Source organism: Tachyglossus aculeatus, chromosome 5 (genome assembly GCF_015852505.1).
Source record: "Tachyglossus aculeatus isolate mTacAcu1 chromosome 5, mTacAcu1.pri, whole genome shotgun sequence".
Lineage (NCBI taxonomy): Eukaryota > Metazoa > Chordata > Mammalia > Monotremata > Tachyglossidae > Tachyglossus > Tachyglossus aculeatus.
In genome coordinates, this window is record NC_052070.1 from 16,524,269 (window position 1) to 16,549,204 (window position 24,936).

General features: G+C 42.3%; 1 protein-coding gene and 1 non-coding gene across 2 annotated transcripts in view; one reads left to right on the plus strand and one right to left on the minus strand.

Moving 5' to 3' along the window:
• LAMA1 (laminin subunit alpha 1) overlaps positions 1-24,936 on the minus strand; it is a 233,613-nt gene that overhangs the window by 113,889 nt on the left and 94,788 nt on the right. Inside the window, exons 7-16 of the mRNA XM_038747260.1 lie at positions 22,779-22,896; positions 19,987-20,165; positions 19,694-19,799; positions 15,245-15,405; positions 14,183-14,323; positions 12,303-12,476; positions 10,056-10,157; positions 6,228-6,439; positions 4,920-5,031; positions 3,716-3,826 (exon numbers count right to left, since the gene is read on the minus strand). Coding sequence (XP_038603188.1) covers positions 3,716-3,826; positions 4,920-5,031; positions 6,228-6,439; positions 10,056-10,157; positions 12,303-12,476; positions 14,183-14,323; positions 15,245-15,405; positions 19,694-19,799; positions 19,987-20,165; positions 22,779-22,896 — 1,416 coding nt within the window. The remainder of the gene's footprint in view (positions 1-3,715; positions 3,827-4,919; positions 5,032-6,227; positions 6,440-10,055; positions 10,158-12,302; positions 12,477-14,182; positions 14,324-15,244; positions 15,406-19,693; positions 19,800-19,986; positions 20,166-22,778; positions 22,897-24,936) is intronic.
• LOC119929309 lies at positions 10,765-10,902 on the plus strand. The gene has a single exon (XR_005451440.1). It is a non-coding gene; the product is annotated as a small nucleolar RNA SNORA7 (small nucleolar RNA).

A 24,936-nucleotide genomic window follows, 5' to 3' on the forward strand; every position in this document is an offset into this window, starting at 1 on the left:
AGGGTGGGACCTCCCAAATTACTGCTGCTATATTATGGGCCAATAAGGTGAGAATGGGAATGGCAGCAGGCCCAAGATTCCTAGTCCCTCCTCATTCAAACCAACCCCTCTTGGTCTTCTTGCTGTCATGACAGCTATTTGGAGGGCTGCTTGCTGATGAAGGGAGGCTTCCCATGGGCAGGGGCCAGAGCTGTCCAGGGTTCTGTCCAAACTAGGGTGAAGGGAGGTGGTGGGATCAGGAAGTCGGGGATCTTTTAGGATGATTTTATCCCATCACAATGATGAGGAGGGAATGTGTCTGTTTACTATTGTATTGTACTCTCCCAAGCACTTAGTACAGTGCTCTGCACACAGTAATCACTTAATATATAGGAGTGAATGAATGAGGGAAAGGGAAGGAAGGAAGGAAGGAAGGAAGGAAGGAAGGAAGGAAGGAAGGAAGGAAGGGAAAGAAAGAAAGAAAGAAAGAAAGAAAGAAAGAAAGAAAGAAAGAAAGAAAGAAAGAAAGAAAGAAAGAAAGAAAGAAAGAAAGAAGGAAGGAAAGAAGGAAGGAAGGAAGCAAAGAAGGAAGGAAAGAAAGAAGGAAACAAAGAAGGAAGGAAAGAAAGAAGGAAACAAAGAGAAAGAAGGGAGGAAAGAAGGAAAGAAGGAAAGGAAGAAAGAAAGAGAGGGAGAGAGAGGGAGGGAGGGAGGGAGGAAGAGAGGGAGGGAAGGAGGAAGGAAGGGAGGGAGGGAGGGAGGGAGGGAGGAAGGAAGGGAAGGGAGGGAAGGGAGGGAAGGGAGGGAAGGAGGGAGGGAAGGAGGGAAGAAGGGAAGGAAGGAAGGAAGGAAGGAAGGAAGGAAGGAAGGAAGGAAGGAAGGAAGGAAGGAAGGAAGGAAGGAAGGAAGGAAGGAAGGAAGGAAGGAAGGAAGGAAGGAAGGAAGAAAGAAAGAAAGAAAGAAAGAAAGAAAGAAAGAAAGAAAGAAAGAAAGAAAGAAAGAAAGAAAGAAAGAAAGAAAGAAAGAAAGAAAGAAAGAAAGAAAAAGGAAGAAAGGAATAAAAGAAAGAAGAGTTATTTTTCCTCGGAGGCAGGAAGAATTTAGTCCAGCCTACACCAGTTTCTGAATAGTCCTGCCCCCTGGGTCAACTACCCATTTGTCACAGTGTGTCCAGAAAGCAGTTCTGGGCTCAATTTTCAAGCAGAAAAACTCCTGCTGCCCCACCTCACCTCACCAACCTATGCCCAGCCAGAATAGTCCAAAAGCAATACCAAGCTGGGCACAGGCAGGGATCAGGGAATGGTAAGCTAGTCAGAATCCATGTAAGTCAGCTTTCCAGGCACCTGACTCCATGCCAAGCTCACCTCTGACTCATGGGGATCTTGAAGTTACTTACCCTCCTCCATACCTGAATTTCCTCATAAGGAAGAGGAGGTTGACTGTGATTACTAATTATCTCCTAGACCACTCTGGCACTTTTCAAATCATCCTAGAAGCCTCAGCACGGTGTCCCTACGAGGAGATGCCAACTCAGACTGCCCAAATGTTGAGAGTAGGGCAAAGGCCATGAGGGACAAAGGAGGAGGGACTAGACTAGACTTCGGGTCAAACTCAGCTACCATGGCTAGCTCAGAACCACTTCCTGTCCTACGCACTTCCTGCCCACTGGACTGCTGGGATAAATATACTCCTCGAACATACTGTAAATTACAAAGCTCTTTGAGAGGGGATTGGGGGTAATTAGCAGAAAAAGGATTCTGAAAACCTGAAAGCTTCTATCCATGGTTAATGTTATTAATAATGATGTCGTGAGCCCAAAACAAGTTGCCTTTTTAGTGACTGTTTGTGATCCTGTGAACAACAAGGAAGAGAATGGTGAAGGCACTGATGGGCTCTACTTGAAGCAGGCGATTGCAGGCCTGTGGGGGTGGAACATGGAGGGAGGTGGGGCTTTCTCTCCATGCTCTACCAGTAACGGGCCTCAACCCATCAGTGACTGCCATGTAGAGCCCCTAAGGCAGATAAAATGTGGTTGCTTTGAATCACAAGAGGGCACCAGGAGCAGAAACAGGCAGACAGAGGTATGCTGAGATGCAAGGGCACCTGGAGGTCGTGGGAAGCAGAGAGGGAAGCACCTGCAGCAGGAGAGCAGCAGAAGCAGCAGGAGAGCAGCACTCGAAAGCAGCAGAAGGCAGCAGCACTTGGAAGGAGAAAGAAGAAGCGTTGGCAAAACTGGCTCCTTTGACCACAGACTGGTATTGCCCCCTTGGTGGAGTGGAGTGACTGAGTGTGTGTATGTGTCACTCCCTTGCACATTGGTAAAAGTAAGTAAAAAACATTACTCATTAACCCTGGTGATCAGAGGTGTGGTTTGAACTCTACTATGCATCACCGAGGCTCTCCCAGTTCAGGAAGGTCTTGGTTGGTGTGAACCAGGGGCTCGTGACAAATAATTATAGCAATAATACATTTTTCTGTTTATAAAATAGTTTCATTCATTTATCCATTCATTTATTCAATCATATTTATTGAGAGCTTACTGTGTGCAGAGCACTGTACTAAGCGCTTGGGAAGTACAACTTAGCAACATATAGAGACGGTCCCTACCCAACAGTGGGCTCACAGTCTAGAAGGGGGAGACAGAGAACAAAACAAAACATATTAAAATAAAATAAACAGAATATGTACAAATAAAATAGAGTAATAAATACGTACAAACATATATACATATATACAGGTGCTGTGGGGAGGGGAAGGAGGTAAGGTGGGAGGATGGGGAGGGGGAGGAGGGGGAGAGAGCTTGCTAAGCATTGAATCATAAATATAAGCAGCACTGCAATTTCACTCTTCTCATTAGAAACTGGTGATATTTCTTCATCTATTGATTACAGGGTGCATTCTCTGCTTAGGTATTGTTGTATAATATGGAAGTTCTAGCTTCATATGCAATAAACCCTATAGTTGGGAAAGCCAGTATCTACCTTCCTTAAATTTAAATGTAGGAATAAATATAATAATCAGTGGCCAAGGAAACAATATTTTTATTGTTAACAAATCTATCTGACAAGCTAAATGGAGGTGGGAGGGATCATTCTAGATCTAAATTGTTGCAATCATAGAAGCTTGGTGTTTTCATACACCCTCAGGCCTTCCCATCCTAAAGTCTGTTTTCTTTTTCTTTTCTTTTTTTTGCATTAAAGGCAAAAAGCGGGAAATTATGTCAGTCCATAAATCAAATATAAAAAGCCCAGGAGTCTGAAGGACATGGGTTCTAATCCCAGGTCCACCATTTGTTTGCTGTGTGACCTTCAGCAAGTCACTTCACTTCTCTGTGCCTCAGTTACCTCATCTGTATAATGGGGGTTAAGACTGTGACTGTGACATTTGGGATGTGGACTGTGTCCAACCTGATTAGCTTGTATCTACCCCAGCGCTTAGTATGGTGCCTGGCCAATAGTAAGTGCTTAATAATAATGATGGCATTTGTTAAGCACTTACTACATGCCAACTACTGTCCTAAATGCTGAGCCCCATTCTTAGCGCTTAACAAATGCCATTGAAAAAATGAACACTTTATGGGGTGGTGTATCTAGATTGATGATTTCAGAGATAATATCAGGCCCACGGCAGCATCTCAGATGGTTTGAGGAATCCTATTCATTATTTCTACGCAACTCATCACATCAGCACTTCTAAATGACCTTTCAACATGTCAACATTAAGGATGCAAACTCACCGAACAAACCCCGTGAATATCACATTCAGCTGCATGCCCGTGGCACTCGCAGGGTTTGCAGATCCCACCGAAAAGTATTCCTCCCACTCGATAATACCCAGGGATGCAAGACTGCAGGGAAAGTACATGTGGACCAAATAAGAACAAAATAGGAGACAGACATTTGGAAACCCTCCACTTTTCTATAGAGGATGTAGATGGCAATCTCCTTATGGGCAGGCATTGTGCTTACCGACTGTTTTATTGTACTCTCCCAAGCAGTTAGTATAGTGCTCTGAACCCAGTAACTTCTCAATAAGTACCAATGATTAACTGATTGATTAGAAGAGTTGCATTTTGTTGTCTGCACACTCGGAGAAATATGCCAATGCATATTTGCTCTGCCCACCTAGAACTCTACTCTACCGTCCCCTCTAGACTGTAAACTCATTGGTAGGCATTGTGTCTATCAACTCTGTTTTAGTGTATTCTCCCAAGCTCTTTGTACAGTGCTCTGCACACAGTAAGCACTCAGAAAATACCACTGACGGAGCTTCAACTTCCAGACTAGTTTCCTCAAGTTAGACACCATGCAGGTTTCCCCAGGAACTAACTCTCCATTACCTCTTGTTGCTTTTCATCTCTCTGATCCTGCCACCTATATAAATTACATGTCTCCTGTCTCCACCATGAATTAAGACCAGTATTTCTCTGTAGAGGACAAACACTTTTATTGGTAAACTTTCCTCTTCTAATTCAGCCTGCTGTCACAGGCTACTACAAACAGGATTGGAGGGCAGAGCAGAGAAGTAAATGGGTCCTCATTTGATACATCTGTGTTTCCTATGTATCTTATCTAGTTTCAGCTTCTTGGAATTATTCCACTCTAAATCCATCCTGGGTTGGATAGAATCTGGTTTCATCATTCTGACTGGCAAATCACTGCACTACTAAAGGATCAGTGAATCAGAGCCCTGCAGCTCCTTCCACTAGCTACTCTTAGGGGCCTCCACTACCTAAAAAAAGTTAGTATCTCACTAATAAACAGTCTGACTTCTGCAGAGTGTTAAAAGAATTCAAAAGGAAAAAACATTTCAATTTTTTTCATATTTGTATGCTGGGCATTCACCGGTAAACATTTTAAGTTCATGAGTTTTAGCCTTAGAGGAGATGGAGAAAGAGAAGTGTGAGTAAGAGAGCAGACAAAAGAGGCAGAGAGGATTACCTCGCAGGAGATTCCTGTGTAACCTTGAGGACACTCACAATGTTCCACATCTGCGGCTAAGGCTGGGTCTCTAGCATTAGGGAACGCTGTGTCCAGAGCAACTGCATCTAGCCTGGAGACAGAAAGCAATGTGACTCTTAATAATAATTATTATTATGGTACTTGATAAGCACTTACTACATTCCGAGCACTGTTCTAAGCTCTAAGATAGACACAAGTTAGTCAGGTTGGACACAGTCCCTGTCCCCCATAGGGCTCACACTCTTAATCCCTTATTTTACAGATGAAGTAACTGAGTCCCAAAAAAGTGAAGTGACTTGGCCAAGGTCACTCAGCAGACATGTGGCAGAGCTGAGGTAAGAACCCATGATCTTCTGACTCCCAGGTTTGTGCCCTATCCACTAAGCCACGCTGCTTTCTCACTTGATTTCCACCGAAAAACTTTATTTGAAAAGAATTGGATGGAACACTTAGTACAGTGCCCAGTGGTAAAGTGCCTGGCACAAAGTAAGTGCTTAACAAATATTAAAAGTATTATTATTATTACTGCTGTCCATTTTCTCTAATTTGGTCTTCCACTAGACCATAAGTTTCATTAGGGTATTGAGTATGTCCACCAACATTATTACCTTGGACTGTCCCAAATAGTTAAGACAGTGTTCTGCACATAGTAAGGTCTCAATAAATACCACCGATTGTCTCTTGAAGGTATATTTTTTGAGTGAAATGCTTGGTTGTGTAAACTTGTTTGCAAATAGATGAGGGGTTTCTCATAGCAATTCACCGTACTAATGGTATCAATCAATCCATCGTTTTACTGAGCATTCACTGTACTCAGCCCTTGAGAAAATACAACAGAGTTGGTAGAGATGTTCCTTACCCAAAAGGCGCTTACAGTCTAGAGATCATCAACAAATAATTAAAATAATTATGAGGGTATTAGTTTAGCACTTAATATGAGCCAAGCCCCTACTTAAGCATTGGTGGAGATATGAATCCCATCAGACATATGTCTATTTCACAGCAGAGAACAGGTATCATATCCCCATTTAACACTTAAAGTGACAAAGGCACAGAAGAGTTAATTAATCAATCCCATTTATTGAGCGCTTACTGTGTGCTCTGTACTAAACACTTGGGAGAGTACAACACATTGATATATAAGACACATTCCCTACCCACACCAAGTTTACAGTTGAGAGGGGATAAGCTTAAATGACTTGGATAGGGGTCATCAGGACAAGATATAATCAATAGATTCGAGATGTGTACAGTTCGATCGTCTCACACATGGACACGCACGCCTACCTGTATAGAGCTCTTTTTGCAGTGTTATAGTTGGCTCTGATCAAGAGGTGTGTCACATTGGCTAGAACAGTCATAAGCTGATCCCGATCTACTTCTCTTTTAGTATTAAAGTCCCTGAAGTTCTCAGAATCCAGCCTCACCATATTGAAGTACTCCTCATAAGGTTGCAAAGACAGACCCTCAGCCCTTGTGCTCAGAGTCTGCCCATTGCCCTAAAATATTAAAACAGAACAAATGTATCAGTAGATTAAATGAGATCAATCCTATAGTGATAATCAGTCAAATGGTTTTCCCCATTATGCTTGTGATCACACGTGAGATTAAAACTATACAATGTGTTCGACAATACTTGGCCCAGAAAATCTCTGGCAATTATTATTATTTCTTTGTTGATTTCTTGGGAATTTGGGCAAAGGGTTAGAAAGTAAAATACTATATTGAGAATTATGCACTCACCCATAAAGGGCATTAGTAAAATCAGATCTAACATTGCTATTCGCTAAATATGAGTAGGATTACAAGCCAAATAGAAAATGTATCTTTGATTCAATGCCAAAACCATCCCTAAGGAATGTATTCAAAGTATGGTCATGCACCATTGACACAGTTCAGTGTCCTAGACATCATCGTGAGTGCTCTATCATCACTGTTAAATTAATGAATGGGATTGATCATTAATTAATTAAGGTAATTGCTAAGTGTTTACTATATGCCAAGCAGTGTACTAAGTGCTGGGATATATACAAGATACAAGATAATTAGGTTGGCCACAGAGTTTATACTTTCCCAAGCACATAGTACAGCGCTCTGCACAAAGTAAGCACTTAATAAATATGATTGAATGAATGAATGCCCCATACTGGGTTCACAAACTTTGAGGGAGGAGGATTTAATCCCTATTTTAAGTGCTTAGATCGATGCTCTGGACACAGAAACAGCTTAATAAATACGACTGAATGAATTACAGATGAGAACACAGAGGCATAGAGAAATCAGGTTACTTGTCCAAGATAGCAGAGCCAGGATTAAAACCCAGGTCTTCTGACTCCAAGCCCTTGCTCTTTCCACTAGGCCATGTTGTTTCTCTAGTGTTTATTCACACAGGAGCACTGGAATGATGTGAGTGACCTCAGAGAAAGTAGTGATGGGATTGAACAGACTGATGAAAGGACCTGGGGCAAAGCTTATCTAAAAGTGTCATACACCTCCAAGAAGGTGTTCCTCACCCCTTGTGTCCTCCACTCCCAACCCCCTCTGCTCCCTCTCTCCCCACCACCCACACTGGAAAAGCTAAGTATAAATAGAAAAGTGGCTTCCCTGCACTCACCCCACCTGGAGGTCCTGGGTCCACTTTTGAGATGCGGTGAGGTAAAATAAAGCTCTGCATTCATTATCCGCCACAAACCCAATGGGGTTAAGTCAGGCAGCCTGTTACAGCACCAAAATATTTGGCCAAGCACTTTGGCCAAGCACAGAGCTCTGCACACAGAAAGTGCTCAGTAAATAAGACTGAACAGATGAATGAATGAATCCTGCGTGTCCTGTAGCTCAGAGGCATGAACTGGTAATCAATCACCATGCAGGGACTTTACTTAATTGTCTCAGAAGAGATGCCAGGACTGTAAATGTGGACACTGCTCACAATGTCATCATCCAGCATGACTCAGTGGATAGAGCACGGGCCTGGGAATCAGAAGGACTTGGGTTTTGATCCTAACTCCATCACGTAATAATAATGATAATTATGGTAATTATGGTATTTGTTAGGCACTTACTATTTGCCAGGCACTGTTTAGTGTTGAGGTGGATACAAGTTAATCAGGTTGGACATAGTCCCTGTCCCACCTGAGGCTAACAGTCTCAATTCCCCATTTTACAGATGAGGCAACTAAGGCCCAGAGAAGTGAAATGACTTACTCAACTTCCACAGCAGACAAGTGGCAGAGCTGGGATTAGATCTCATGACCTTCTGACTCCCAGGCCAGTGATCTAGCACTGGCACTACGCCATGTTGCTCTATGTCTGCTGTGTGACCTTGGACAAGTCAATTAGCTTCTATGGGACTCAGTTACCTCTTCTGTAAAATAGGGATTAAGACTGGTGGATCCACGGGGGACAGGGACTGTGTCTAACCTAAATGACTTATATCTACCCCTGAGCTTAGAGCCGTGCTTGGCATATAGCAAGTGCTTAACAAGTACCATAATCATCATCATTTTTATTATTACTATTATCAAAGAATGGTGGGAGATGAGGAAGACCAGAATAAGTGGGACTATACAAGGCAGGAACTGGAAAACACTGTTCCCTCCAATCCCTGAGTTATGCCCACAAATGGAGGGTCATTCAATCAGTCAACTGTATTTTTTGAGTGCTTACTGTGTGCAAAGCACTGTACTTTGGAAGAGCACAATATGACAAAAGACCCATTCCTGCCCACAATGAGCTCACAGTCTACAGGGGGAGACAGACATTAATATAAATAGATAAATAGCAGATATCTACATATCTATATTTCTCTTTATATCTATCTATATACAGATATAAAGATATATACATAATAATAATAATAACGATGGCATTTATTAAGCACTTACTATGTGCAAAGCACTGTACTAAGTGCTGGGGAGGTTACAAGGTGATCAGGTTGTCCCATGGGGGGGCTTACGGTTTTAATCCCCATTTTGCAGATGCAGTAACTGAGGCCCAGAGAAGTGAAGTGACTTGCCCAAAGTCACATAGCTGACAATTAGTGGAGCTGGGATTTGAACCCATGACCTCTGACTCCAAAGCCCGAGCTCTTTCCACTGCGCCACAGATATATACAGGGCCCTGAATAATAGTAATAATAATGTTGGTATTTGTTAGGCACTTACTGTGTGCCAAGCACTGTTCTAAATGCTGGGGTAGATACAAGATAATCAGATGGCCCCTCGTGGGGCTCACAGTCTTCATCCCCATTTTACAGATGAGGTAACTGAGGCACAGAGAAGTTAAATGACTTGCCCAAGGTCACACAGCTGGCAAGTGGTGGAGTTGGGATTAAAACCCACAACCTCTGACTCCCTAGCCCGTGCTCTTTCCACTAAGCCAAGCTGCTGAACCCTGTAAGCCCCTCCCCAAATTCATCCCCTCAAGGGACAACTCGCCTGCATTCCTGGTTCTGCCCCAAGACCAACATCTCCTCAATCAATCAATCAATCAATTTATTGAGCGCTTACTGTGTGCAGATCACTGTACTAAGCGCTTGGGAAGTACAACTTGGCAACATATAGAGACGGTCCCTACCCAACAGTGGGCTCACAGTCTAGAAGGGGGAGACAGACAACAAAACAAAACATATTAACAAAATAAAATAGAATAGATATGTACAAGTAAAATAAATAGAGTAATAAATACATACAAACATATATACATCTATACAGGTGCTGTGGGGAAGGGAAGGAGGTAAGGTGGGGGGATGGGGAGGGGAGGAGGGGGAGAGGAAGGAGGAGGCTCGGTCTGGGAAGGCCTCCTGGAGGAGGTGAGCTCTCAGTAGGGCCTTGAAGGGAGGAAGAGAGCTAGCTTGGCAGATGTGGGGAGGGAGGGCATTCCAGGCCAGGGGGATGACATGGGCCAGGGGTCGATGGCGGGACAGGCAAGAACGAGGCAAGGTGAGGAGATTAGCGGCAGAGGAGCAGAGGGTGCAGGCTGGGCTGGAGAAGGAGAGAAGGGAGGTGAGGTAGGAGGGGGCGAGGTGATGGAGAGCCATGAAGCCATTAGACCCTGTCTTACCTGGAGTACACCAGTCCACAAATATTGGAAAAGGCCAGTTTTAAGATCTTTTACCTTAATGATAACATCGGCGTGAGACATTAAATCACTGTCCAAAGTCTCCATTGGAATATCGTAAGACACTGTATATTTCAGGTATCCACCGAAGGAAGTCAGCTGAAACAGTAAAGACTTATGTTAGAGAACAGAAAATATTTCTGACCATCAGTATGAGTTATAGACCAGATGGCCAGAATTCAAACTGCAACAAATTTCAAAATTCCCGAGCTGTAAACAAACAGATCTAAGGAACCAAAGGGGATCTGAATTCTGAGTCCACAGATTTTCCTCCTCAGTCACTGAAATGGCAGCAAGGCATGGGGAGCATTAAGTTGACAGGTGCAGCACTTATCAATCATCTCTGAGAAATACTGTCAAGCAATGGCATTTATCGAGAGCTTACTTGTGCAGAGAACTGTATTAAGCCCTTGGGATTGTACAACACAAAAGTGTTGATAGATGCAATCCATGCCCAGTTGGAGTTTACAGACTAGAAGGGGAGGTAGCTATTAAAGTAATTACAGATAGGAGAAATGGGAGGGAGAAAGGATAGGTACATAAATTCTGTGGAGCTGAAGGGAAGGTGCTTACGGATTTCAGATTCAAGTGATTATACACAGACATAATCACAACCTCTCACATGACTGTTCTCATGGCCAAGAGGTTGAAGTCCCCCAACCTCCATGCAGTTTTACTCATTTTCAAGCTAACAGCGGTGCTCTTCCCCCTCTCAGGATTGCACCTGGAAAGTTTCCAATACTCTACCAGTCTCGACAATGGGAGGGAAAGTCAAGCTGAGGCATACCCATTCCATTCCTACCTCGAGCAGTGGCTAGTAAGTGGAAGACAATCTGCTATAAGTCAAGACTCCCCTGAGCTGGCAGCAGTGGCACAGGAGACAGTCTAGGGTGGAGACTCAAGTTTACTGTGTGGAAGGAGGTGACGGTAAACCACTTCCGTATTTTTACCAAGAAGCAATGGTAAACCACTTCTGTATTTTTACCAAGAAAACTCTATGGCTACACTACCAGAACAATCGCAAATGGCTGGGAGAGATGTGTCCACGGCATCGCTACGGGTCAGAGACAACTCGACAGCATAAGACAAGAACTGCTCTTGCATTTAACTTAATGAAACCTTTCATTATTATACCATAGTTGCATTCATCCAACTATAAAGTCAAGAATCCTGTGACTCCATTTACCTTTCTTACAAATAAACAACCTAACAGATGAGGAATGCCGATTGCAATTATATCCTTGCACTACATATCTGATCCTAAAATGTGGTGTATTAGGGATACCTAGTTAAACTATTCATCATGAAAATATAACATAAAATAATCTGTAAAATTATGAGGCAACATCCCATATTTTCTGATTACAGTAATCAAATTGGAAAGGGAACTGTACATCTGGAAAAGCCACAGTAAATATTTTAAGGTATTTTCATTGAGAAGTGAGTCTATAGTAAAAGAAAATTAATTCTCATTTTTTTTCCCAAAATCATGAAGTGGGACTAGCATAAAATCACACTCTGGCAAAGTCAGCATTTGGAGATGGTAAAAAGTGTTGTTTCTCTGCTCTGTCCAAACCGACACATAATGTGGTTGCTTTTGGTGTTTAGGGATGGAGAATAGAAGGGGTCCCAGAACTGAACCTTGAGGGATCCCCTCAGTTAGCTTGTAGGAGGCAGAGTAGAAGTCAGTGAGAGAGACTGAGAATGAGTAGCCAGAGAGATAGGAGGAGAATCAGGAGAGGACAGTGTCAGGGAAGCCAGTTTGGGTAAAGTTTCCCAGAGAGGGAGTAGTCAATAGTGTTGGTGGCATCTGAGATTTAGAGGAGGATTAAGATGGAGCAGATGCCATTGGATTTGACAAGAAGGAAATCCTTGGTGACCGTTGAGAGGGCAGTTTCTGTGGAGTGAAAGGGACAGAAGCTAGATTTTAGTGAGGTCGAAGAGAAAATTGGAGAAGAGGAACTTGAGACAGTGAGTGTAGACAACCCACTCAAGGAGTTTGTGGAGGAATGATAGGAGGGAGATGGGATGATCACTGGAGTGAGCTGTGGGGTCAAGGGAGGGGTTTTTTTAGGATAGGGGAAACACAGGAATGTTTAAAAGCAGTGAGAAAGAAGCCATGAATAAGTATATGAGTGAATACATGGATAAGCAGAAAAATCTTAGTCTTTTACACTATTCAGTATGGATAACAAAATGGGGAAGATCCACGTAAAGTTAGCTTCCTTTCACTTGTAAGCTTACCTTATTTCCTAGATACGATGAAGGAGCAGACCAGTAATAGATAGATTTCAATATTTTCATAGCCACGGTGTTGTTAATACTAATTTGATGAAGTCCATCGAACTGGTTTCTCTGAGTCTGGATTTTGTTTTCACCAAATAAGTCGGTCACTACCCACCCTGACATATCAGTTACCTTAGAGTAAACAAGATGGAATTAAAATTTGAATGCAAAATGGGACAATCTGAAAATAAGTTAAATAAATCTCTAACAGAGATAACCACAAGCTGAGAAAAACAGTTATACTGTGCTGTATTACACTGCAGCCTTTCATTGAAAAGAACTGGGCAGGGAATGTGTCTGTTGTATTGTTGTATTGTATTCTCCCAAATGTTTAATACAGTGCTCTGCACATAGTGAGTGCTCAATAAATACAATTGATTGATTGAATTGTATGATTTCAAAACATCCAATGAGATTTCCTGCTGGTGATGGGCAAGAGAATTGCAAGATGTAAAGGTGAAACTATATTTGCCAATAGGCAAAATGGCTGACTCAATACATTTGACAGGGGTAAGGGTATGTTCTGGGTGGAATCAAGTTCCCAGAATCTTCTTGGACAGGCTCAGGACAAGACTTTCCTTCCCTTCTGACCCTGCAGGGCACAGCAGCTTCTCTTTGTCTCCTGCCTGAGGACATGCGTAAAGTGAATCACCCTTTTTAGAGAAGCAGCATGGCTCCGTGGAAAGAGCCCGGGCTTTGGAGTCAGTGGTCATGGGTTCAAATCCTGGCTTCGCCAATTGTCAGCTGTGTGACTTTGGGCAAGTTACTTAACTTCTCTATGCCTCAGTTCCCTCATCTGTAAAATGGGGATTAAGATTGTGAGCCCCATGTGGGACAACCTGATCATGTTGCATCCCCCCAGCACTTAAAACAGTGCTTTGCACATAGTAAGTGCTTAATAAATGCCATTATTATTATTATTACTATTATTAACATAATATGAATAATTGTGCCATTTGTTAAGGTCTTACTTTGTTCCAGACACTATTCTAAGCACTTGGGTGGATACAACAAATCGGGTTAGACACAGTCCCTGTCCCACATGGGGCTCACAGTTGTAATCCCTATTTTACAGATGAGGTAACTAAGGCAGAGAGACGTTAAGTGAATTTGCCCAAGGTCCCACAACAGACACGTGGCAAAATCAGAATTAGAACCCAGATCCTTCTGACTCTCAGGCCAGTGCTGTCTCCACTAGGCCAAACTACTTCTTAATCTAATCAATAAAGGGTCTGGGATTCTGGTGTAAATTTTAGCTTCTTTTGAATTTCTTCTTCAAGTAAATATTTTGAGTAATTGTCAAAATTCCCTCTCTGACTTATCAAGTTTGAGCCCTTTAAAAGGTTTATGCCTTATGAGTATTCATTCATTCAGTCGTATTTATGGAGCACTTACTGTGTGCAGAGCACTGTACTAAGCACTTGGAAAGTACAATTCAGTAACAAAGAAGACAATCCCTGCCCACAACGGGCTCAGAGTCCAGAAGGGGGGAGATAGACATCAAAACAAGTAAACAGGCAACAGATGAGTATTCCTGAGTCCTGACCAGATCCCTTAAACCCCTTGATTTCCCTTTAACTAGTTGAGTTCATTAGGGGTTTTTTCGTATTGGCCAAATAACATTAGTCAGTTTAACAGTAAATCCGTGTTTACTTGTGAAGAAGAGGTCAAACCTACAATAAACAGCATTAGACCATCTTCAATTTACAAGAGCAGGGATAAATTTGGTAGAGAAACCTGAAAAAAACTGTACAGAATGGCCCTAGGCTTGTCCCTAATAGAGTTACTATTTAATATAGTTGCTTGAATCCTAGTCCATGGAGAAGATTGTGTCCTACCTGGTTGACAGACCAAGCAAGGCTTTCACAGACATCAGAAACTCCAAAGCAAAAACATTCTGTGCAGCCTTGGGGGTTTCTGCCTTTCAGGTTATAGAAGCCTGGTTTACAGTGGTCACAATCTTCACCTTCGACATTTTCCTGTAATTGAATATAAAACATTGACTTGAGTGAAAATATACACACAAACATACAGCCAGAAAATGATTTAGGAAAGAAAGCTTTAAGGTCTAAACAATACCCAGAGCAATAAAAAAAATGAATGGGTGAATAAATCTCACTGAAACCCATAAACCTTTCAAGGAAGTGGGTTTTAAACCAAGGAATATTTCATCATAGTCATTATATACTACTCCTCAAGGTAATGCAATAGAACTGGACTCCAAAACTGTATGTGTGAGAAACAGAACCATAGATCTAAATGAAGGATATGGCTCCCTCACTCTTAAAGGAATCATGTTCGGTTTCGTACTCATACATTCCTTTGTAGCCAATTAACACAAACTAAAACCTTGAGAAAAATATTAATAATGTAATCTTGAGCTTATTGAGCACTTCTATTTTTCTGAAGTTCTTTATCACCGTTGTCATTTTTGTTTTCGTAAGATTTCATTTGTCCAGGGAGAAAGCTTCATGTTCCCTTTTGACTGATTAGCTGTGTGACTTTGGGCAAGTCACTTAGCTTCTCTGGGCCTCAGTGACCTCATCTGGAAAATGGGGATTAAGACTGTGAGCCCTATGTGGGACAACCTGATGACTTTTTATCTCCCCCAGTGCTTAGAACAGTGCTTGGCACATAGTAAGCGCTTAAGAAATACCAACATCATCATTAGGAAACTGAGTCACAAAGAGATCAAATGATTGTCCCAGTGTCATGTATCTGGCCAAAGGCAGATCTGTGCATTTTGTTTTCCTAATGTGGGTAATACCACACCTGTCAAAGACAAAAGTGTTAGAGCTTTATGGCTATTTATTACATGAGACCTGTTCTTTTCCAATACGCTATTCAAAAGCAACCCCTAAAGACACATCTCACGTAACTTACAAGGTTCACCATTTTACCTTGCAAAGGCAGGGCTCCGAGCATGGGTCATCATTCACACTGCCAGCCAGGCTACAGTTACAGCGTACACAATGCGGGTAGCCCCTGTAGCCAAATTGGCAATGGTCGCACTTTTCTCCAGAGTAGCCCTCTTTGCATTGACACTGACCTGGCCAGTTCCCTTAAAAGATGAAAATGGCAATAAGCAAAATTAAGGATTTGGACAAGTTGAAAATGATCCAATAATGGCACCTCTTCAAACCCATGAGTCACTAAATGCAGAGTGCAGCATGGCCTAATGGATAGAGCCCAGGCCTGGGAGTCAGTGGACCTGGGTTTTAATCCCAACTCCACACTGTGTCTGCTGTGTGACCTTGGGAAAGTTCTTTCATTAATTCAATTGTATTTATTGAGCACTTTCTGTGTGACGAGCACTATACTAAGCATTTCGAAGAGTACAATACAACAATGAACAGTCACATTCCCTGCTCTCAGTGATTCATTCAGTCGTATTGAGTACTTACTAGGTGCAGAACACTGATTTAAGCATTTGGGAGAGTGCAATATAACAATAAACAGACACATTCCCTTCCCACAACAAGCTCACAGCCTAGAAGAAGAAGCAGCGTGGCTCAGGGGAAAGAGCCCGGGCTTTGGAGTCAGAGATCATGGGTTCAAATCCAGTTGTGTGACTTTGGGCAAGTAACTTCACTTCTCTGTGCCTCAGTGACCTCATCTGTAGTGGAAGAATAGCAAGCTGAGGTACAACTGGGTAAGGTGATGGAGTGCTTTAAAGTCAGTGGTGAGGAGTTTCTGTCTGATGCAGAGGTTGATGGGCAACCCCTGGAGGTTTTGAGGAGTGGGGAAACATTTCCTGAATGTTTTTGAAGAAAAATGACCCAAACAGCAGAATGAAGTAGGGACTGGAATGGGGAAAGACTGGAGGTTGTGAGGTCAGCAAGGAGGCTGATACAGGAATCAAGGTGGGATTGGATCATTAATCGTATTAACGTGGTAGCAGTTTGAATGGACAGGAAATGGTGGATTTTAGTGATGATATAATGAGGGAACTGACAGGATTTTGTGATGGATTAAACATGTGGGTTCAAAGAGAGAGAGGAGTCAAGGATAACACCAAGGTTACGGGCTTGTGAGCCAGGAAGGTTGGTGGTGCCATTTACTGTGATTGGGAAAGTCACAGTGAGGACAGAGTTTGGGTGGGAAGTAAGAAGTTCTGCTTTAGATATATTAAGTTTGAGGTGAAGGTAGGACATCCAAGTAGAGATATCTTAAAGGCAGGAGAAAAGTGAGACTGCAGAGAGTGAGAGAGATCAGGGCTGTAGAAATAGATTTGGGTATCATCTTCATAGAGGTGGTAGTTGAAGCTGTGGGAGCAAATGAGTTCTCTTAGGGAGTGGGTGTATATGGAGAATAGAAGGGGACCCAAAACTGAACCTTGAGGGACTCCCACAGTTAGGGGGTGGGAGACAGCGGAGGAGCCCATGAAAGAGACTTCACTTCTCTGTTCCTCAGTTTTCTTATCTGTAAAATGGAGATTCAATACCTGTCCTCCCTCCTACTTATATTACAATATGGCCATTCTTTCCCATTCGCTATTTCCCTCCTGACACTCCCTCACTTTTCACAAGCTGTCCAGGTTGAGAGTTCACTGCAATTTGAGCATATGGACTTATAAGAATGACACCTGTCGCTACTGGATCAGACCCAATAGTAGTGACAAGATACTTGGAGAAGCAATTGCTCTTCTGAAGATCTATTCTAATGCCTAGGGATGGGCCCTCAAACATCCCTAACTTTCCCTCTACTAACTCACTATGGACTTCTCATCTATGTCTACTGATATTTTCATCCCCCACAGTGTCCATATCAGAGGATCTGAGTTCAGATCCGAACTCTGCCACTGGCGAGCAGTGTAACCTTGGGCAACTCATTTAAGGTGTCTGCACCTCAGTTTCCTCATCTGTAAAATGGGATTAAATATTTGTTCTCCCTCCTACTTAGACTGTGAGCCCCATTTAGGACAGTGCTTGGAACAAGTAAGTAAGCACTTAACAAATACATCATTTTATCATTTTTATGGTATTTGTTGAGCACTCATATGTCAAACACTGCACTAAGCGCTGGGATAGATACAAGGTACTTAGGTTGGATACAGTCCTTGTCCCACATGAGGCTCGTAGTCTAAGTAGGAGGGAGAGTAGGAGAACTGAGGCAGACTGAGCCCCTTCCTTCCTCTCCCCCTCGTCCCCCTCCCCATCCCCCCATCTTACCTCCTTCCCTTCCCCACAGCACCTGTATATATGTATATATGTTTGTACATATTTATTACTCCATTTATTTATTTATTTATTTTACTTGTACGTATCTATTCTATTTATTTTATTTTGTTAGTATGTTTGGTTTTGTTCTCTGTCTCCCCGTTTTAGACTGTGAGCCCACTGTTGGGTAGGGACTGTCTCTATATGTTGCCAACTTGTACTTCCCAAGCGCTTAGTACAGTGCTCTGCACACAGTAAGCGCTCAATAAATATGATTGATTGATTGATTGATTGATTGATTGGAGAAGTAAAGTGACTTCCCCAAGGTCACACAGCAAGCAATTGGCAGACTCGGGATTAGAACCTAAGTCTTCTGACTCCAGGGTCTGTGCTCTTTCCATTAGGCCATGCTGCTTCTCATAATTATTCTTATTTCCTATGATAATTATCCTTCTGGATACAGAAGTGTTTCCTTTTATTTGTTTTGAACCCAACACTTTCAAGCTTCAGTGGGCGACCCACCTTCCTGTTTTTGGCTTTGGTGAACAATATTGCCATAACAATAAAGGTTGCAGTATCTGTTAGGCACTTATAGTTCCAAACACTGTGCTAAGTGCTGGAGTAGATGCAATACAATCATTTCAGACACAATCCCTTTCCCATAGTCTCACAGTCTAAGGGGGAGGGAGAACAGGCATTTAATGCCCATTTTACAGATAAGGAAACTAAAGGTCAGAAAAATTATGTGACTTGCCCCGAGTCACACAGCAGGCAAATGACAGAGACAATTTTAGAACACAGGTCTTCTGACTCCCAGTCCTATGCTATTTTCATTAAGCCCTGCTTTCATGTTCTTTTTTTATGGTATTTGTTAAGCATTTACTATGGGCTAGACACTGTACTAAGGGCTGGGGTAGAGCTAAGATAATTAGGTTGGACAAAAGTCTTGTCCCACATGGGGGTGGCAGTCATAACCCCCAATTTGCAGATGAGGTAACTGAAGCACAAAAAAGTTAAGTTACTTGCACTAAGTCACAGCAGACAAGTAGACAAGTAGCAGCCCTGTGATTAAAACCCAGCTCTTCTGACTTCCAGGTCTGTGGTCTATCCACTAAACACTCTTTCCACTTAGCATTAGTACAATGCTAAATGCTTAGTACCCCCTCTCAGGGTTGCACCTGGAGAGCTTTCAGTACTCTACCAGTCTCGTCTATGAGAGGGAGCATCAAGCCGACGCATACCCATCCCATTCCTAGCTTGGGCAGTTGCTAGCGAGTGGAAGGCAATCTGCTACAAGTAAAACTCACCTGTGCTGGGTAGCAGTGGCATGGAAGAGAGTTGAGGGTGGAGACTCGAGTTTAGCACATGGAAGACAGCAAGGGTAAACCACTTCTGTATTTTTACCAAGAAAACTCTATGGATACACTAGCGGAACAATTGCAGGAGGAGAGCAGGGAATTCTGGGAGAGATGTGTCCATGGGGTCGCTATGGGTCGGAAACGACTCAACGGCATAAGACAAGAAATGCTTAGTACAGTGGTCTGCACAGAGTAAGCGCTCAATATATACCACTGATGATAGACCACACTGTTCTCTCCGTTAGTCCCCATCAGAATTCTGTAAATATCTGTCGTGTCTCTTCTCAGCCTTAGTCTTTAAACACGAAAGAGTCTTAATCCTTTTAGAACTGGCAAAAGTTCTTCCTTTAATTAGCTGATGAATCAAACAATCTGGACACATTTTCTTAACAGATGGACAGATTTTTGTGGTCTTTCTTCTTTCATTCATTCATTCAAGCACATTTATTAAGCACTTAACTGTGTGCGGAGCACTATATTTAGCGTTTGGGAAAGTACAATACAACAACAAACAGTGATGTTCCTTGCCCACGAGGAGCTTACCATCTTCAGAGGGGGAAACAGACATCAATAAAAATAAATGAAATTACAGATATGTATATAAGTGTTGTGGGGCTTGGAGGGGGGTAAAGGCAAATAGAGCAAGTCAGGATGATACAGAAAGGTGTGGGAAATGAGGAAAAGTGGGGCTTAGTTTGGGAAGGCCTCTTGGAGGAGATGTGCCAAATCCCTTCAGCATTTAAAGGCATCTGTAATGCATTGGTTTACCTACTTAAAAACTTAACCAAAGTTAGAATTGTAAAAAGAAAAAGCACAGAATTCAAGAACATACCATTCGGCAGGTCGGCATGGCTGTCATCCTTAATACAGTTGTAACTGAGAGATCCAAATGGATCACAATCACATGGGAGGCAAGGGTTGTTTTCATAAGGAGAAACCTGAAACATAGGACATCATCAATGTCTAAACTCATGGTAATTCATCTTCATAAACGTAAAATTGCTCCATTCTATTTCAGTTCATCAGGACTCAATTTACTCTTAATCAGCAGCCAAAAGAGTTCTTCACACTAATAGTGAAGACTTAGAAAACCTTCAGGTCATTATAAATTGGATGTTTTCTTACTTTATGTGGCCTGTAGTACCCGTCAATACAAGTTTCACAGTTGATTCCAGCAGTATTTTGGGCACAGTTTAGACAGACACCTCCACCTATAAACTCTCCAGCAATATTTACACTCTTCTTCTGCTCTGCGACACTCTGATCATAATAACAGTCTGCTGCTTTGTTATGACAGTTGCACTCTAGGGAGAGAATATTTCAATTAAGTTCTTGTCTTAATCGTAAATATAAACCTACATTCATTCATTCATTCAATTGTATTTATTGAGCACTTACTATGTGCAAAGCACTGTACTAAGTGCTTGGGAGCATACAATATAACAACAGACACATTTCTGCCCAAACCGAGCTCACAGTCTGCAGGTGTTATTTATAGTTATTTTATATGTTATTTATAACCACAACTATCCATCAATCAATGGTATTTTTGAGGATTTACTGTGTGCAGAGCTCTGTACAAAGTGCTTGGAAGAGTACAATTTAACAATTTAACAGAGTTGGTAGACTCATTCCTTGTCCACTAGGAGTTTACAGTCCAGTGGGGAAGGACAGACATTTAGATTAATTCAACTATCATCTCTATGCAGATGATACCCAAATCTTCATTTCCTCCCCTGTTCTCTCTCCCTCCCTCTAGGCTCGCATCTCCTCCTGCCTTTAAGACATCTCTATTTGGATGACCTCCCGCCACCTAAAACTCAATATGCCCAAGACAGAACTCTTTATCTTCCCTCCCAAACCCTGTCCTCTCCCTGACTTTCCTGTCACCGTGGATGGCACCACCATCTTTCCCATCTCACAAGCCTACAACCTTGGTGTCATGCTTGACTCCGCTCTCTCATTCACCCCACATATCCAATCTGTCACCAAAGCCTGCCAGTCTCACCTTCACAACATTGCCAAGATCCGCCCTCTCCTCTCCATCCAATCCGCTACCATGTTAGTACAATCAATCACTCATCTTACCCCTACTGGATTACTGCATCAGCCTCTTTTCTGACCTCGCAACCACCTGTCTCTCACCACTTCAGTCTACACTTCACTCTGCTGCCCAGATTATCTTCCTACAGAAATGTTCTGGGCATGTCATCTGCCTCCTTAAAAATCTCCAGTAGTTGCCTATCAACCTCTATATGAAGCAAAAACTCTTCACTATTAGCTTCAGAGCTCTCCATCACCTTGTTCTCTCCTATCTCATCTCCCTTTTCTCCTTCTACATCCCATTCATTCATTCATTCAATCGTATTTATTGAGCACTTACTGTGTGCAGAGCACTGTACTAAGCGCTTGGGAAGTACAAGTTGGAAACATATAGAGACGGTCCCTACCCAACAGTGGGCTCACAGTCTAGAAGAGGGAGACAGACAACAAAACAAAACATATCCCAGCCCGTACACTCTGTTCCTCTCGTGCTAACCTTTTCACTGTGCCTCGTTCTTGCCATCAACCCTCGCCCACGTCCTAACTCTGGCCTAGAATGCACAGTATGCACTCAATAAATACAATCGAACAAAGGTATGAACACCATTATAGTCATGATCTGTGTCAATTCGATTTTCGTGTAATTCCCCCAGGAGCCCCACAGCACTTACAATGTACATACATGTAATGTATTTATATTAATGTCTGTAACCCCCGCTGTAGACTGTGAGGTCGTTGTGGGCAGGGAATGTATCTGTTTATTGTTGTATCGTACTGTCCCAAGTGCTTAGTACAGTGCTCTGCACACAGTAAGCACTCAATAAATATGACAATGAATGAATGACTAGAACCATACACATCGTAAATGTTTAATGATAAGAATATCTTACATAATAATGTAATAATGACCTTTGAACATTTGATATTTGTCCAATCCCACAGTGCTTATGTACATGTCTTTAAATTATATATTATAAATTAATTATTTGTTCATTTTACTGTCTGTTTCCCATCTAGACTGTAAACTCATTATGGGCAGGGAGCATGTCTGTTAATTCTTTTGTACTGTACTCTCCCAAGCACTTAGTACGGTTCTGTGAACAGAGTAAACACTCAATAAATACCATTGATTGATTGATTGATTGACAATAAAAATAGCAAGGATAATGATAGTGATAACGGGAGCACTGAGAGAAAGGGTTTTGAATGTTGAGTGAATCAATCTGGCTTGTCTCCAGGCCAAAATTCCTTTCCCATGATTTCTGACACTGAGTCCATTCATTAAAATATTCAAATGAGCCTTGTGCAAATCAGATTAAGACTGTCCATTTGATGTTTCCCCAATACCTAGCCTTCTATTTGGCAAAATTACAGGAAGGTTATTCCACACTAAATCAATACCAAAAGCATCTGCAGACTGTCATCTCATTATGGGCAGGGAATGTGTCTGCTGTATGGTCCTGTCCCAAGCACTCAGTACTGTTTTCTGCACATAGTAAGCTCTCAATAAATATTACTGACTGATTATTTCAATTTTAGGAGCTGGATGTAGAGCTGATATAGCAGGTCTGAAATTTCACTGCAGCAGACTGAAAACTTCCAGGGATTACATTTCAAGGTGTGCCTTTTTCCAACTTCACTAACAAGAGCATGGACATTTCAGCTCTGTGAGTATCCCCTTAATCTTTCAGATCTACCTTTGTTTCGTTTGATCGCAAATATTATTTTGGGGACCTGTTTACAGAAGAAGAAATAGACATTTTTCTGCTACAATTCCAGAAGTCATTGTACTGAGAAACTCTAATTAAATAACCCAAAATTGCTACATTGAACTCTAGGTACCTGTAGATATCCCCAATTCAATGCCTACTTGCCTTCACATGTGTTTCCAGAAGAAATAGTTCCGGGTCTCCAAGGTTGTTGATGATAACCGGGGCAACATGTATTACAACTCTCACCACATGTATTGTGTTCACACTGACACTGTAGTTTCTAAAGAATTGTAAACATTTGAGAGTTAACTTGTTTTAATGTAAAAACAGTAATAATTTCATCTGAAATTTATATCATCTTGGGAAAAGAGTAATATAATTTAAGTTTTCATTAGATTTATCTTCCATTAGAGTGTAAACTCCTTGAGGTCAGGGACCGAGTTGTTTATTTGTGCTGTACTCTTTCAAGTGTTTATGCAGTGCTCTATACACACAGTAAGTATTCAACAAAGCAGGATGGCGTAGTTGCTAGAGCAAGGGACAGGAAGTCAGAAAGTCATGGGTTCTACTCATGGCTCCGCCATTTGTCTGCTGTGTAACATTGGTCAAGTCACTTCACTTCCCTGGGCCTCAGTTATCTCATCTGCAAAATGGGGAAGACTGTGAGCCATGTCCCATGTGGGACAGGGATTGTGTCCAACTGGATTTGTTTGTATGCATCCCAGTGCTTAGTACAGTGCACATAGTTAGCACTTAACAAATACAATAATAATAATTATTATTATTATCATTATTTAGACTGTGAACCCTATGTGGAAATACGGACTGTGTCTGATCTACTTACCTCATATGTACTCACTCATTCATTCAGTAGTATTTATTGAGTGCTTACTGTGGGCAGAACGCTGTACTAAGCACTTGGAAAGTACAACTCAGCAACAGAGACAATCCCTGCCCACAACGGGCTCACAGTCCTGGAACATGATAGATGCTTAATACTATTATTTTTATTGAGTGAAAATGATTTTTAGGGCCTGCTGTGCACTTTGCTTCATGTGTTAAAACACCTAAGGATTTGTAGTGTTTTACAACCCCGAACACCTACAGGGCTCACATTGTAATATGAGTGAGAAGCAGTGTTGCCTAGTGGATACAGCACCTCTTGGAATCATAAGGACCTAATAATAACAATAATTATGGTATTTGCTAAGTTCTTACTATGTGTCAGGTGCTGTTCTATATGCTGGGGTAGATACAAACAAATCGGATTGTACACAATCCCTTTCCCACATGGGGCTCACAGTCCCCATCCCCATTTTACAGATGAGGTAACTGAGGCACAGAGAAGTGAAGTGAGTTGCACAAGGTCACACAAGAGACAAGTGGCAAAGTCTGGATTAGGGACCAGAGCCTTCTGATTCCCAGGCCCGTGCCCTATTCATTAGGCCACACTGAATGGATGGATGGATAGAGCCATGTGAGACCGACAATGAAAACAATGGAGTCTTCTGTCTACAACGATAGACGAACCATGAAAAGCAACATTGCCAGGTGGATAGATTATGGGCCTGGAAGTCAGAAGGACCTGGGTTCTAATTCCAACTCTACCGGATGTCTGTTGTGTGACATTGGAAAAGTCACTTAACTTTTCAGCATCTCAGTTATGTTGTCTGTAAAAAATAGGGATTAATACAGTGAGCCCCATGTGGGATAACTCAACTTGTTTCTCTCCTTCTACAACCCAGCCCGCACACTTCACTCACTAGTGCGAACCTTTTCAATGTACCTCGATCTCACCGCCAACCCCTCACCTACATCCTGCCTCTGGCCTGGAACACCCTCCCTCCTCAAATCCTACAGACAACCACTCTCCCCCTCTTCAGAGCCTTATTGAGGGCATATCCCCTTCAAGAGGCCTCCCCAGATTACGCCCCCACTTTCCTCATTCCCTTCTACACACTCTGACTTCCTCCCTTTGCTCTTCCCCCTCCCAGCCCCAAAGCATTTCTGTACATATCTGTCATTTATTTATTTGTATTGTTGTCTGCCCCCTCTCTAGACTGTAAGCTCATTGTGGGCAGGGAATGTGTCTGCTTATTGTTGCATTGTTCTCTCCCAAGCACTTAATGCAGCGATTGCACACAGTAAGCACTTAATAAATATGATTTAATAATAATAATAATAATGGCATTTATTAAGCACTTACCATGTGCAAAGCACTGTTCTAAGTGCTGGGAGCCTACAAGGTGATCAGGTTGTCCAACGGGGGGCTCACAGTCTTAATCCCCATTTTACAGATGAGGTAACTGAGGCACAGAGA